The following is a 16,687-nucleotide window of genomic DNA, read 5'->3' as shown; positions in this document are numbered from 1 at the left end:
TATTAATCTCTGGCTCTCTTCGACCACCTGTCTTTGTCCTGTATTCCTACCCTAACCCCCAACTGGTTTCAGCAGATGGCCATTCCTCCCTGAGCTTGGTTCTGCTGGAAGTTGCTTCCTGTTAGAAGGGAGTTTTTCCTTTCCACTGTCAACAAAGCAATTGATCATAAGGGTTCATTTGATTGTTGGATAGGTTCTACCTTACAATGTAAAGAATCTCGAGGTGACTGTTCAAATTGTTATATCTGCTCATTCACAGCTGTCCACTATCAGTTCCTGTCCCCTTCGAGGTCTTAGGCATGATTAGACAATGGCCACCAGCCACATTGGCCAGCCTCCCTTAAGCACTTCTCCCTGAACCCACTGCGGTAGAGCCACTACAGCAGGGCAAGAGCCGAACAGAGGGTGAATCAGCATCCCAGGAGGTAATAGCAAAGAGAGTTGACCGCCCACCTGATTGCCATACAGTCTTTTTCTACTGTATTGTACCTGAATTTTTAATAAATAATAACCAGCTAGCCCCAAGAACCTCACCTCCTTTTTGGTCTTGGGACATGGGTAGGATGCAATAGCTGCTGTTTCGTCTGTCTGGGGGTACAGCTGCACCGTATGCAGACGCAGGATTTCAGGTATCTTTGTGGAATAAAACTCTGATTTCTTTCAGAATTTTATTCAGACGCTGGTCCGAATAGACTTCACCGTAACTCATACAGCTCCTTTATAGTACAAGACATGAACAATGTGCCCTGGTCAGTCAGTATTTCTTTGGGGATGCTGAATGACCTGAAACAGCACCTGCATGACACTCTTTGCAAAAATATTGTTCAGCAGCACTGAAAAATAGCACATTGCATAATCCACCAGAACTAATACAAAGTGATATCCTTGTGCACTCTGGTGAAATGGCCCAATGAGGTTCATGCCAAACAGGACCTCCATCAGCAGGTTATAACGAGCCGATGGCACCGGCCACAACAGACTCAGCATTATTCAACAGCTATTAAAATACCCAAGCAACCACAGAAAATAGGAGAAGCTCTGACCCTTTCTGTAGAGTGCAGTGGTGTTTTTAGACCAGTACAGTTTATTGTCAGTATGTACTGTGAGGTATTTATAGCCCTCCACAATGTCCACATTGAGCCCCTAGATTGAAAGTCACTGGTTGTCTGGTCCAAAATCAAAGTGCACAATCAATTCCTTGGTCTTTGTCACGTTGAGTTGCAGATGATTCTGCTTGCACCACTTGACAAAGGAGTCCACCACAGCCCAGTACCCTATCTGATAACCCTTACTGATGCATCCAACCACCACACAGTCATAAGAAAATTTCTGAAGCTGGCAGGTCTCTGTAGCTGAGTGGCTGAAGTCCATGATGTAGAGCAGGGGCCTTGAACTCCAGGCCTTGAGGGCCGGTGTCCTGTTGGCTTTAGATCTCACTTTGGGTCAACACACCTGAATCAAATGATTAGTTCATTACCAGGCCTCTGGAGAACTTCAAGACATGTTGAGGAGGTAATTTAGCCATTTAGATCAGCTGTGTTGGATCAAGGACACATCTAAACCCTGAAGGACACTGGCCCTCGAGGCCTGGAGTTTGAGGCCCATGGTGTAGAGGGTGAATAAGAAAGGGGAAAAGACGTCCTTTGTGGTCCCTTGATATTTCTGATCACCTTGTCAGACACACAATGCTGAAGACGCATATATTGTGGTGTTCCTTGTCAGGTAATCAATAATCCAGGACACTAGACAGGCATCCATCTCCATCGCTGTCAGCTTATCACCCAGGAGGGTCCGCCTTATGGCATTAAATGCACTGGAAGTTGAAAAACATTACGCTCACAGTGCTCACTGGCCTATCCAGAATGGCATAGAAATGACTGAGCAGGTAGATGATGGCGTTGTTAACTCCGAGGTGGCACTGGTAAGCGAACTGATGATCCTGATGTGAGGATAAGAGCTGATGAGGATAAGGCTTTCCAGGGTCTTCATGACGTGGGAAGTCAGCGCCAGAGGTCTGTAATCCTGGTGGCCACTGGGATGGGTGTCTTTAGTACAGGAATGAGGGCATGATGTGTTCACAGCACTGGGACCCTCTGCAATCACAGGCTCATCGTGAAGAGTTTATCAAAGATTCCACAAAGCTGAGCGCACAGGGCTTTAGGATGCGGGGATTCATCACGTCTGGTCCAGCAGACTTGCCTGAGTGGAGTCTTCTCAGTTCTCTCTGAACCTGGTTGTGAGTGAAAGTGACAGGTGGGGGGTGGGGCGTCAAGGACTTTCACAGGAAGCTATGGTGTAAAGTGGAGAGAAAGTGAGAGAGAGTTGCATTGGCTCTGTCTTCACCACACTCTGCCCCTCTGCTATTGAATGGCCTGAATCCAGTGACTTCCACCCATTCCACTTCCAACCATGCCCCCGGATGAACCAGGGTTTGGTGGACCTGGATCTGCATACATTTTGAGTCCAGCATAGCCTAAAATTTACCCCACTGGCACCTTACCAGAGTACTGTGCTTCTCTACTGGACCAGGGAAACGTGTCGGAGGGCCAGCGTCACAGAACACCTGTCACAGCTCCATGAGAGGGCATTCTCGGCCAATGTGTCCCGCCTGCTCGCACCTCCAGCACTGCTGATGGGCAGGGCCCAGTGACTGTAACCACTGGGACCTGCGGAGAGACAGCATATGAAAAAGGATTAGACAAGAAACATGATGAGACATGATCGATCCTCCGTAGCAGCCAACCAAGTTGCTGATGTCCCTGCCACACTGCCAGGGTCAGCCAGACTTGGCCAGGATCATGACAACTTCGAGGCTCGTCGGTCAGTGACTTTTGAGCCCCTCCACAAACTGTTCGAGGACAGTTATATTTAGCAGCCGAGCCTCTCCTGGCGTGGGACCATACAGTAGCCATCTGGCTACAGCATCGTACAACCACCTGGCGTAGGTGAAGGGCTGACTTCATAGTCAACATTCCCTGCTTGCCGTGTGACGACAAAGGTCCTTGCCACTTGAAAAGTCATTTTGAGCTGGATGAAAGGAGAAATGCTAGTACTTTATCTCGGAAAAAATTGTCTGAGCCTTGTCCCTGTGTTGTACAGGCGCTGTTGACATTCTTCCATACTAACCTCCCCAACATGTGTAGCTTTTCACTCAGGTCCAGAATGTATAAAATGTTATTCTTGCCTGGGCTTGGACTGTCCTCTCAGTTTTCTTGAATTAGGTTCAACACCTCCAACATCTTCTCATAGGGAGAAAAGCCCAAAATTGCCATGACATTCATGGCCATGATGAGTGTATGGAAACTTCTGACCACAACTGTAGGTTACCAATGACCTGGTGGGTGTTTAAAGGCCAGTTAAGGAACACAAGCTTGCACAACACAAGTAAGATCAGTCTTTATCACTGTTTTAGTGATAGGCACTAGTATTCACTCATCTGCCTTCACACATGTGAACTTGAGTGATCCCACTCTTAATGTGTAGAGTTTAGTGAGATGTTGGACCACCCTTTGCAGCGATGTTTATGGTACTTTTTTACTATTCTTCAAGAAGTGTATTTGTGAGGTCAAACATTGATCTTGGATGAGAAGTCCTGGGTCACAGTCTCTGCTCTAATTCATTCCAGAGGTGTTTTGTTGGTTTGCAGACTGGACTCCATGTCTTTATGGACTTGCACTGGTGTGCAGTCATGTTGAAACAAGAAGGGACCATCACCAAACTGTTCCCACAAAGTTGAGAGCTTGAAATTGTCGAAAATGTTTTGCTATGCTGAAGCGCTAAGAGTTTCTTTCACTGAAACTAAGGGACAAACCTAACTTGTGAAAATAAATTATTATATGTATTAATTGGATAGCCAGATAGGGAAGTGTGATTCGTCAATCCAGAGAATATGTGGCAACAACACTGTATCTGACGCTTTGCATTGCGTTTGGTGATGTAAGGCTTTGATGCAGCTGTTCGGCCATGGAAACCCACCACCCACCTCTTAATTTTTCCTTCCCACTGTCGGAAAACTGCTTGCTAATAGGGGGTCATATGATTGTTGGGTTTTTCTCTGTATCTGTTATTGTACGATCTACTGTACAATATAAAGCACCTTGAGGCGACTGTTGTTGTGATTTGGCGCTATATAAATAAAATTGAATTGAATTAAATTAAATTGAATTGAATTATTGGGTGAGTTGCTGTCATTCCCAACTTGACTGTGAAATATTTATTATCAAGGGAATTTCACAATTAGACTTGTTGCACAGGTGGCAGATCCTGAGAGCTCAGTGAATTCCACAAATGTTTGTAGAAGCAGTTTACACAGGTGCTTTGTTTTATACACCTGTGGCCAATGTTCCCTCTAATTTTTCATATGTCTGAGCGAACACACAAACTCCCTGAGCGGACACTTGGACCACTGTAAGCAACAGCAGACGTGGTCACGCCAGCATCGAATCCATCCAAGTCACGTGGTTTATTAAAATAGTCAAATTACAGCATTTACATTTATGTTAGACTACTTTTAATTGTTTTAGCCCACTTACAATGAAAATTTAAAAAATAAATCTTGTTCATGACCTTTGTAGTATGTTAACACTATTGGAAGTAAAAATAACTTGAACTCCAATTTTGAAAAAACAACTTCTTTTTTTTTCTTTATAAAGCTCTGACTTGTGTTATGAGTATGAGTCTGTGGTCTGGGAGAGAGTCCTGTAACTCTCTGTCTGCAAAATACAGTATATAATGACCAAGTAACTGAGTTATGCAAACAACAAAGTTTTTTGCAGCTGTTTACCTAAAAATGTAGCCAAGGCGGTTTTTAAAATAAACATTTCAAACTATTTACAGAACAATCAGGTGTTCTGCATCAAATTTGATGCCACACAAATTATTTGTGCCACTGCAAAAAATAATTTCTGTGAGATAAAGGAGTGAACAGCCTGATACCTGCAGGCCTGACAACAGGAGATGTATCACTCCTGTAACACCTGTAACATTCAGCAGTCGCCTCATTGTTCTGACACACACAACAAAACTATTGACCACACTACACACTAACTACACACTAACTACACAAGATTTGTGCTCACATCTCAAAACACCGCCGTCACTCCTAAAACTTCCCCCTCCCTAAACAACTAAATGCCATGTTGCCATATCATGTTTTGATTGGTCGACATGGTACATTTTTCGACCAATAGGAAAGGCTGGGGGAGGGAGGCTGTTTTTGCTCACAGGCGGAGAGTGCTTTCAAGCGCTTTCCTTTCCTTTGCTGTTTCTTCTTCCAGTAAATATAAACAACGATAGTATTCAGGAAGAAAACCAAACTTTGCATATATTTTTATCATAACTCTGGTTTTACGTGGCCGATCAACACAATTTAGAATAGAATAGAATAGAATAGAATTAAACTTTATTGTCATTGCACAGGTACAGGTACAGGGCAACGAAATGCAGTTTGCATCCATCCAGAAGTGCTTTAGTGATATAGATATATTACAATATATATTAGCAATAATATAGATATGTGAGTATATTACAGACATGGGTCTATTATGGCATGTTATAATGTACACGGTATGAAGTATGTTGTGAATATTCTATAACTATAAGTATGTACAGGCTGTAGTAAGTACAAGCTATGTACAGGCTATGAACAGGATATAAATATGAAAAACTATACAGAATATGAAATAAATAACTTTACAGAAATCTGAGATATACAGCTATACAGAAATGGGAACTATGCAAGTTGTAAACAGTTGTAGGGTTAAAAATTATCGAATGTACAGAATGATTATTTACACAGAGCTATACAGTAGTATAGTTAAGATAAGTGAGATATAATTCCTACAGAGGCTATATAAAGTGCTAGTGGTTGTGAGTGGTGGTTCAGTCCATGTTATTATTGTGTGTTTGAGGGTACAGTTGTCCATTGTGTGTGTGTGTGTACGTTCAGTCCATGTGTTAACGTGGGTCAGATGTCAGGAGGCAGAGTTCAGGAGTCTGACAGCTGTGGGGAAGAAGCTGTTCCGGTACCTGGTGGTCTTAGTCCGGAGGCTCCTGTAGCGCCTCCCAGAGGGCAGGAGGGTGAAGAGTCCATGTGATGGGTGACTGGGGTCTTTGATGATTTTCCCAGCCCTTTTCAGACACCGCTTCCTGTAGATGTCTTTTATGGCAGGAAGTGGTGCTCTGGCGATGCGCTGGGCAGTTTTCACGACCCTCTGCAACGCCTTCCGGTCCGAGGCAGAGCAGTTCCCGTACCAGACTGTTATACAGTTGGTCAGGATGCTTCTCGATGGTGCAACGATAGAAGTTCACCAGGATGTCTGAGGACAGGTGGTTCTTCCTCAGAGTCCTCAAGAAGAAGAGGCGCTGGTGAGCCCTCTTGACCAGCTTGGAGCAGTTGGTCGTCCAGGTGAGATCCTCGGAGATGTGGACTCCCAGGAACTTGAAGCTGCTCACACGCTCCACAGCCGTCCCCTTAATGTGGATGGGTGGATGTGGGTCAGCATTCCTCCTGTAGTCCACGATGAGCTCCTTGGTCTTCTCGGTGTTATGCAGCAGGTTGTTTCTGTCGCACCACTCAGCCAGACGATCCACCTCCTCCCTGTAGGCGGCCTCATCGTTGTCACTGATGAGGCCAATCACCGTGGTGTCATCTGCAAACTTAATGATGGTGTTGGAACCATCAGCAGGTCTGCAGTCGTGGGTGAAGAGGGAGTAGAGGAAAGGGCTCATCACACAGCCTTGTGGTACACCGGTGTTCATCGTGATTGTAGATGAGCAGCGGTTATCCAGCCGGACATGTTGGGGGCGGTTGGTCAGGAAGTCCAGTAACCATTTGCAGATGAGGGAACTGATGCCCAGGTCTGTCAGTTTCCTGATGAGTTGTGAGGGGTGGATTGTATTGAATGCTGAACTGACGTCTATAAACAGCATTCTGGCGTAGGTGTTGTTGTTGTCCAGGTGTGAGAGGACAGAGTGCAGTGCGATGGAGACTGCATCCTCTGTGCTCTGTGCTACTACTATCCAAGGCAATTTAAAAACTGGTATAAAGTCCACACTTTTTCCGTCAATTGTTCCGTCTGTCCTGCTCACATCTCCAATGGTTGTACACGTTGTCATTAACGTGGCTTCACTCCACATCAGCCACGCCGCTTTGCTAGCTAAAACACCAGTGTCGGCACATAAGGACGCTGTCATAGCCTGTCAACCACGTTGATTAGCTGCGTATATACGAATGTGAATCGCATTATTGGCTGGACTATGGGATAAGGTGGCATCGTTCTAATCCCATACAGGAGCAGCCAGTCACTGACTAACACTGCAAAACAGGATTGTTAAAGTATTAATTTTAATTTCAATTCAGGTTAGTTTTTTTTTTTTTTTTTTTTTTTGTGCGCAACGCAGATTTTCTGTGCGCAGAGACCGTGCCAGCAGTGTGCAAATGCGCACGCGCGCAGCTTAGAGGGAACATTGCCTGTGGCCAATGGAAGTGATTGGAATTACTTAAATTCAGTCTTTTAGATGGGTGATTTTTTTTTTGTCCATCTGTGAACAAGTTCCAGTGCAATTGCTTTGCTTAGATCACTCAAAGACTTTTGACCATTTGTACTCCTCTGCAGGTTCACTATGGACCTAAAATGTGTGCAGATAACAAACTTCAGCTTCTGCATCAAACTGAGCCACTGAATATTCATGTTGATAATCATGGCCACCAACAAGAGCTGTGTCTCCACTACAACCCAGTAATAATCAGGAGTTTTAGTGTTAAAGTTTACAGGTTCATAGCATACCTTACACCTATTCTCGGACTCCTTCACTGACTTCCAGTGAGATAAAGCTCTACAGTGATAGGCCCCTGCTTAAGCAGCAGAACGTCTGAGACCTTCACTGCAGCCAGCCTCTCTGATCCTCTAACCAGGGCTTTTCTTACTGTCCCTCACTCTAATTTTACAATCAGAGGAGATCAGTTACTAGCTTGGCTGACTCTGTTATTTGTTTAAAATGACTGCTGAAACCCAATTTTCAGCAGTCCTTAACCTTTCCTTAATCTTTTCCCTTTTATTTTTGGTCATAGTTTGCAACTGTATGCGTGTTTGAACATGTTTACTAAACTTCTGTATGTGGCTTTTTTTAAAACTGTGAAGTGCTTTTGTGTTTAAAAGTGCTATACAAATAAAGTTATTATTATTGTTGTTGTTGTTGTTCTGTCATGGCAGAGTTCTGAAAGGCTGTGAACAATGGAAAGCCCTGAGCAGAAACTACCTGCTCAGTGCTGTAGAGTGTGCTAGTGTTGCATTGCTTTTAAAGTATGCATATAAAAGTTATTACATTCCAGTTCTTATATGAAACTAAATAAAATCGCCATCTAATAGCCATCACCATCACTGTCTTCTGTGAAAAATTTCCATGTGACCTTTCCAATGTGTTTAGCAGTAAATGGAAATCATTGGTAATCACCTAAACTTATCTCTATATTCAGTTACACTTTCTGCCAAATAGACGTTGCATCAGATGATGTGCTATGCTCTCACTCATTTCCCCAAACCTAACAATCAAATGATGATGTGTATTTTACCTTTAGTGGCCAGGCATGTTTACATGCAGGATATCCTTATGAACCTTAAACATCATGTAGTACACATAGTGCATCGCCTGCTTGAACTGATTTGATGTTGGGCTACAGTCCTGGAGAAATGTAGAATGTAAAACGTAAAACCGTTCACCTTCTGAACCCTTTACCTCCTTTGTCAGTTGTTTATCTTATTTTCCAGATGTGTGTTTACAAGCCCTGATATGTTCCTGTTGTTTAAAGACTTATTTATAGGTATATATTTTTAACTCTTCCATTGTTGGCAGGAAGTAAAAAGTGGAATCATATGTGAGGTCACTGGTAAAGTTTCTTTGTTAAAACTATGATGCATCCTGCAATTGGTTGGATTTTATAATGGTCAGATCAGGCAGTGTCCTCAGTTACTGAACCACCCGCATCCACCAACTCACGCTTCCTTAAATGTGTTCAACTCTGTGGCCTGAAAATGATACTTGTGATAAACATCACTTCAAAGTTCACACAGTAACATTTCATCCGTCTTGATTTCCTTTTAAGAGAAAAAGAGAAGCCAATGATTACTGATCTAAACATTTATTCCATCTCCTCTATAGGCTAAAGAGAAGAGAGATGGCATATTGTCATCCAATGAGAACAGGTGTCGGCCACTATCATCAAGCGAGGTGGAGGGCGTATTGTGGCACGGCCCACGGACAATTTTTCTGCAGAAGAACTCACAGGGATTTGGCTTTACTCTGCGGCATTTTATTGTCTACCCACCAAAGTCCTTCCTCAATAACCTTAAGGTAAAATACTGCGCTCATTAGATGCACTTCAACTTTGAACTTTTCTTGTATTTGAAATCTGCATTACATTAACTCTCTGAGGTTTAAGCCATATTTTGAAAAATGGCAAAACTGACTTGTTATTAATAAAATGTGAATATATTTTGATGTATGTTAGAATTTTTATTAAAACCAACACTCCGTATTCTGATTGCCTAGGGTTATTTAGGATTGGGGTTTCCTGACAGTAATTTGAGCTCACAGGGTCAATCGAATTTTGTTAAATAAAACTTTGGTAACTTATGAGGTGTGGAACAACTATTGAACATTCTGGTAAGACTACCTATGTTATTCTAGCACATTTAGCAACTTCTCTTGCACTGATTGTTTTCTGGAATCAAAACTAAACTTAAAAAGTCTGAATCTGAATAACTCAACCCCATATACCTATATCATATACCTTGTTTGTTTTGGGATTTTTTTTTAGCTTATTAGGACTAGTGACATTCTCTTAGCTACTAACAGACATCATTAATATCATGTTAATGATGTCATTTGGTAAGTGGCAAAAGGGGAGTGAGGAGTTGTCCTAAAATACTAAATCAGTGTTTATTATTATTATTATTAGTAGTAGTAGTAGTAGTAGTAATTTATTTAGAACATTTTTTATTGTTTAGCCATTTTTGTGTGGTGTAGCAGCAGGGCTCAGTGTATTTACAGAGGGCTTTAGGTGCCAAGGTCAAGAATCAAATAATTCAGCATAGTATCAAAAGCCCGACGTGGACCAATTAGACCACCAATCCAACTGACAGAAAGCAGCATGTTAATGTGTGAGTGTGTTTATGGGAAACTCAGGCAGAATGCCATGGAGGCAGAGAAGCAGCAGCCAGACCTGAAGCAGCAGCCAGACCTGAAGCAGCAGCCAGACCTGAAGCAGTGCCCTGTGGTCTTTCTTATCTTAACACCTGCCCTGTTTCTTTCACAGGATGAAGAGAATGGAAATGGAAATGGAAAAGGTAGGTGTTTGCTGTTTCTGCTAACTTAATCAACCCCCCATTTTTTTCCAAATGTTTACACATTTACAGGGGGTTGGATTTATATAATGAATCACATCAATATTATTTCTAAGTGTCTCAGCATGTCCTTGGGCCCCTATTGTGTTATGTTTTGTAATGTGGTAAATGTACTGGATCTTATATAGCGCTTTACTACTCTCCCAGAGCACTCAAAGCGCTTTATACAGCATGCCTCATTCACCCATTCATAGAAGTTTAAGTGCAACATTCACACACATGTGATCCATTAGAGAGCAACTAGGGGTTAATGTCTTGCCCAAGGATACTTGACATGCAGACTAGGGCAGCCAAGGATCAAATCACCAACCTTCCAATTATTAGGAGACCAGCTCCCCAAACAACAAACAATGAGGATACGGGTTTATTTTGTTTGTTTTTGCATTTACTTAGATCTGATATAACACTGTGGGCTTTAATGGTACTTTAACCAGGTTGCCAGAGGTCTTGGTTGGAGCCAATGGACACGATCTTCGTGAAGAGTGTGAAAGAAAATGGTCCTGCCCAACAAGCTGGACTGTGTACAGGTAGGATACATGCATCTTCACAACATGAATTACACACTTCACTCTGTGGTTAAAAATGTGAAATTTCCAGCTACCTAAAAACAGACGGTAACAGCTTTGGTTAGAGGCATTATGTTTTTGGATTGTCTGTTCCAATCTAATATAAATGTATTTTGCCAGAAATTCCGGAATCTCAGGTTAAAGATCACAAAACTATTTCAACAACCACCAAGCAGCTAAAACAGCAAACGATTAAAGAGCAGGTAATGGATTCGACAAAAACATGTAAACACAAAGCGCAACCCAACAGCACATACGCAGACATGCCGCTGGGACATCTCGCAGATTCTGAAGCTGCAGGTTTCGTCACTCTCCGACCAAAATTCACTGAACCAGCAGCAGAAGAACATCGTCATCAGTCCATCACACTTCCTGTACAGCTCTCTCTCTCAGTTTATTTCAAGACTAGTTTACCATCAAAAATCTCTGTTTCCTCCATTATGTGCTTGGTTATTACCCTCAAATTTCTGCTGTTCAAAGGATACTTGCTGTACGGAAGAAATTTGAGCTTTTACAAATTATACCTAATTATAAAACTCTTAGCTGTGTCTCTAATAAAAACTTTGTACCTTAGTTCTGCTTCACTTCAGCAGCATCAGGTAATGTTCATATGCACAATATACTGCAGAATATTTTTAAGGTTATTTGCTATAAAAAGACAGGGCAGGAAAATCTCCTTCATGTTTTTCTGTGTTTTATCATCAGTTACTTTGAGACAAAGACCTCTGATGAAGTCTCATGAGCATCAGCTTTGTTTTTTACATAGATATAAAATTATGGATATGTACTGATAAATAATCATAATTATAATATTTCTAACTGTTTGAGTCAAAATTGAAGTGAATTGAATTGAACTGAATTGAATCGAATCGGGACACTGTGAATTAGAATTCAATCAGTCAATCACATCAGTGACGATACCCAGCCCTAATTACAACATCTTAATACAGCCAGCCAAAATATGCGATAATAGCCCACCACTAGCTTTGACAATAGAATGAAGTACACGATCATTAGCCTATAAAACTATTCAGATCTATTCTCAGTAACGATCTGAATAGTTGTTTAGTCTTGGACCTATCTGTCTGGGGTCGTACATGTCAACATGGATAAAATTTACTGGCATAGTCATAAATCTTATTAAAAGATTATGGTATAATCTAAAACTGAATTATTATAATAACATATAACAATGTAATTTTATGACAGATTCACACCTATATGTGTATGTTATCATATCATGTATATGTTAATTTTGTATTTGGAACAATGTCAAGAACAGAAAGAAAGAGAACTACAGTGTCCAAAGACGTGCAGTCAGTGATATTAGGTCAATTCCTGAGTCTAAATTACAAATAGGTGTGAATGTGAATGGTTGTCATCCTTCCTATGTTAGCTCTGCAAATACTTGCAACCTGTCCAGGGTATACCCGCCTCTCACACTATGGCAGCTGGAATAGCCTGCAGTCCACTCATCCAACTGAATTGGATAAGTGGAAGAAAATGGATGAATGGACAGATTGAAATTTCTTGTCTTTACCTGTCTTCGCAATATAGAGTAGTAAGACTTAAAAAGTTTGTTCAGAGACTAATAACACACTATCAATGAATAAATGGGTTCAAAAGTTACCAAATTTGGGTGGCTGTAGCTCAGAAGGCAGAGCAGGTCATCTACTGAGTGGAAGGCTGGTGTTTCAGTCCCTGCCTGCTCCAGTCTGCATGCCACATATTTTTAAGTTGCTTTTTGATATATCCATCTCTGTCACGGTTGATAGCAGGGACTCAAGCACAGAGCAGGTTGACGTTTCCAAACACAGTTTATTTATAACACCAGTGCAGAATATATACAGTGAGGGGGGAAATCCAGGGTTCCAAAGGTCCAAGGGGAAGCTCTCTCACACTCGTTCTCGTCTTCACGCCCAAACTCACACATGTTTGCACAGCAGGATGGTCACAAGTCCGGGGAGGAAAACTATCACACAGGAGAGGGAAATTACTCACAAGTCACAAAACACTTAAGCAAAGATTCACAGCTGAGCTGAGAGAATCACTAACGTGTCTCGCACAATCATCCAGCGATGAGAGGATGTGCGTCCCAGCCTCAAATAGTGGACAGGTAATGACAGCTAATCACAAACAGGTGTGTGGGCCAAGGGCGGGAGCCCGCAGTGAGCTCCGCCCAGGCAGAGAGGAGAGAGAGGGACAGGGAGAGAAAGAATACAAAACACATGTAGCCTTGCGGGGCCAGCTGGGCAGACACGGGGACCATGACAGTACCCCACCCCTCAATGGGAGCCTCCCGACGACCCACCAGGCTTACCTGGATGCCTGCGATGGAAGTCCCGAAGCATATCCTTAGCCAGGATAGCCGCCCGAGGCACCCAGGAACGTTCCTCTAGCCGGTAGCCCTCCCAATCCACCAGGTACTGAAAACCTCTACCCCGGCGTCAGGAGTCCATGATGCGGATGATGTTGTAAACCAGCTGGCCATCCACAAGCCGGGGGTGGTGGCGGGGGCCTGTAAAGAGGGCACAACGGGCTGGAGGGCACAACGGGCTGGAGAGCACCGGCTTGACCTGGGACACATGAATCCGCATGTTGCGCGGCAGTTTGAGACAGACGGACACAGGATTGACAATGGCGTCTATGGGAAAAGGACCAATAAACTGGGGTGACAGTTTCTTGGATTCGGTCCGTAATGGCACAAAACCAGTAGACAGCCATACCTGTTGTCTGATGGTCAGCGAGAGCCTTGTTCCGTTCTGCTGTGCAGAGTAGAGCGGCCCGAGTCGCATGCCAGGCACGGCAGCACCTACGGAGGTGAGCCTGCACAGAGGGAATGGTGTGCTCACCTTCCTTTTTTTTTTTTTTTTTTTTTTTTTTTTTTTTTGTGTCCCGTTTGGATCTATAGCCATCAGAATTGTTGTCTTAAGGCCAAGAAAGATGCCAAGCGGATTTATTTTACCAAGTGGATCGTCATGGCCTTGCCATATTGGTCCATTTGATTGACCTTTATTATAATTATGAATTTATTTTATTTTCAGTTGCTACAAACGGGACAGACATGACTGGAGGATAGGACAGGGAGAAAGAATGAAAGAAAGAGAGGGAGAGAAAGAAAACCAAATGGGAGAAGAGACGGTGAGAAGGGGGGGAAGAAAGAAAAAAAAAAAAAAAAAGAACAAAACTCCTGGGTCACCTGTATGGAGAAAAAAAACAGAAGAGAAAGCAAACAACAAAGAGCAACATAATAAATAAAAAAAACGGCACCATCACAATAAACTAGCTAGCAGTAGATATCAGTAGATACTAAATAATAAACGATATTGTGCAGCACGCAAGATAGACAGCGCACAATGTGCTTTGAGGCAGCAGCCAAGAAAGCTGTAGTCCGCGTCTGTGAATACCCGTGTGTACACCTGTGTGCATACCTGTGTGGATCAGCATGCTTGCATTCCAAAGGTTTCTCCATGTAACGATCTGCTAGGGAGTGTGGGGAGCCACAGCCCCGTCCTCCAGGGCATGAAGCAGGTATGGAGGAGATCAAAACTCCAGACATCCAGAGGCCCCCAGAACACAAGAGACCAAGGAAGACCAACAGAGGGGCAGCCGCGCCACTGTCCCAGTAAGAGCTGAGGAGAGTCCCAGATGAGGGCTCACTCAGCAGCCGCGGAGCAGAAGCCAGGGGGAGTTGCAGTGACGTGCCCGTGAGCTCCGCCAGCAGCCAGCCATGCCTGAGTGACCGAGCCCCAGGCCGAGAGGCCGGGGGCACCCCACCTCCGAAGTGGCCCGAGCGAGCCCCAGGCTCCAGGCCCCGATAAGCGGCCGCCAAGGAGTGAGCCGGTGTGTACCCGGACGCCCACCCCCAGACACAAAGAACCACCAACGCACCGACACCTGAGGGAGTCCGCCACTGGCAGGGGAAGTGGTGGTGGGTGGAGATAGGCCTCCAAACCTTGGAGGGCCTGAGATGTCCCCAGAGAGGTGGCGTCTGATACCCAACCTGACATATAGACACAGACATAGGTGTGCTCACCTTCGATCGCTGGCAGCAAAGGCAGCTGGTAACCCAGGGACGCTTCAAAAGGAGACTTGCCCGTGGCGGTAGAGATGTGGCTGTTGTGTGCGTATTCAATCCACGGAAGCTGTTCACTCCAGGTTGATTGGTTATGTGAGGCGACACAGCGGAGGGCAGCTTCAAGCTCCTGGTTGGCCCGCTCCAATTGTCCGTTACTCTGTGGATGGAATCCGGAAGAAAGACTGACCTTGGCCCCCAGCGCGGAGCAGAACTCCCTCCATACTCGGGATGTAAACTGCGGCCCTCTGTCCGAGATGACGTTCTCAGGGATCCCATGGAACCTGAACGCATGGGAGGTGAGGAGCCGAGCCGTCTCCAGGGTAGTGGGGAGCTTCAGGAGGGCAACGAAGTGTGCAGCCTTAGAGAAATGGTCAACAATGGTAAGTATTGTGGTGTTACCCGCAGAGGTCGGCAGACCCGTGATGAAATCCAGAGAGATGTGCGACCATGGATGGGCCGGTGTGGGAAGAGGCTGAAGAAGACCCGGTGGAGGACGGTTGGAAAGTTTGTTCTGGGCACACGTTGAACAGGCTGATACATTCTCCCGGGCATCCTTAGCCATGGTGGGCCACCAAAAGTAGCGTCGGAGGAAGGATATGGTGCGGAGGACCCCCGGATGGCACGAAAAACGGGTGGTGTGAGCCCACTGGATAATTTGAGGGCGGACGGCTAAAGGAACGAAGAGGCGGCCAGGCGGCCCGGTTCCCGGATCTGGTTCGGTTTCTTGCGTCTCCTGGATTATTGACTCAATCTACCAAGAAACGGCTCCAATCACACAGGTGGCCAGGAGAACGGGTCCGGGGCCCGATTCCTCCCCCGTGACGGAGAACTGCCGGGACAGGGCGTCTGGCTTCACGTTTCGTGACCCTGGCCTGTAGGTGATGGTAAAGTCAAAACGAGTAAAGAACAGCGCCCACCTGGCTTGCCGGGAATTGAGACATCTGGCCGAGTGAAGGTATTCCAGATTTTTGTGATCCGTCCATATGACGAACGGCTGCGCTGCTCCCTCCAACCAATGTCTCCACTCCTCCAGAGCAAGCTTGATGGCCAGGAGCTCCCGGTCCCCGATGTCATTGTTACATTCTGCGGGAGAAAGACAGCAAGAATAGAAGGGACGGGGTGAAGCTTACCGTCCTCCTGTTGGGACAGGACTGCCCCCACTACGGAGTCCAATGCATCCACTTCCACAACGAACTGCCATGTGAGGTCCGGTTGCCAGAGAATCGGTGCAGTAGTGAATCTCTCTTTGAGCAGGGTGAAGGCTTGCTGAGCGGCAGAATCCCACTGAAAAGGAACTTTTGGAGAGGTGAGTTTAGTGAGAGGGAGAGCGATTCTGTTGAAATCACGGATTAATTGTCTGTGGAAGTTTGCGAATCCCAAAAAGCGTTGCAGTTGCCGGCGATTTGGAGGTGTGGGCCACTCCACCACCACTCGCACCTTCTCCGGGTCAATCCTTAAGTTCCCCCTCTTGATGATATAGCCCAGAAAAGCCACCGAGGTCACGTGGAACTCGCACTACTCCCCCTTCACAAAGAGCCAGTTTTCCAAGAGGCGTTGCAGGACCTGCCTCACGTGAACTTGGTGCTCAGTGAGTGTCTTAGAAAAGATCAGAATGTCATCCAAGTATACAAAAACACAGC

General features: G+C 44.7%; 1 protein-coding gene across 5 annotated transcripts in view; it reads left to right on the top strand.

Annotated features, from left to right (window-relative positions):
• Window positions 1-16,687, top strand: part of arhgap23b (Rho GTPase activating protein 23b) — a 92,978-nt gene that overhangs the window by 33,419 nt on the left and 42,872 nt on the right. For all 5 annotated transcript variants that reach the window (XM_040038581.1, XM_040038580.1, XM_040038582.1 and 2 more), the window contains exons 2-4: window positions 9,160-9,351; window positions 10,316-10,346; window positions 10,838-10,930. In XM_040038581.1, the coding sequence (XP_039894515.1) occupies window positions 9,160-9,351; window positions 10,316-10,346; window positions 10,838-10,930 (316 nt within the window). The remainder of the gene's footprint in view (window positions 1-9,159; window positions 9,352-10,315; window positions 10,347-10,837; window positions 10,931-16,687) is intronic.

The sequence above is a fragment of the Simochromis diagramma genome, unplaced genomic scaffold (genome assembly GCF_900408965.1).
Source record: "Simochromis diagramma unplaced genomic scaffold, fSimDia1.1 OVJJ01000617.1, whole genome shotgun sequence".
NCBI lineage: Eukaryota > Metazoa > Chordata > Actinopteri > Cichliformes > Cichlidae > Simochromis > Simochromis diagramma.
Note: the sequence above shows the minus strand (reverse complement) of the source record. Positions and strands in the feature narration are given on the sequence as shown.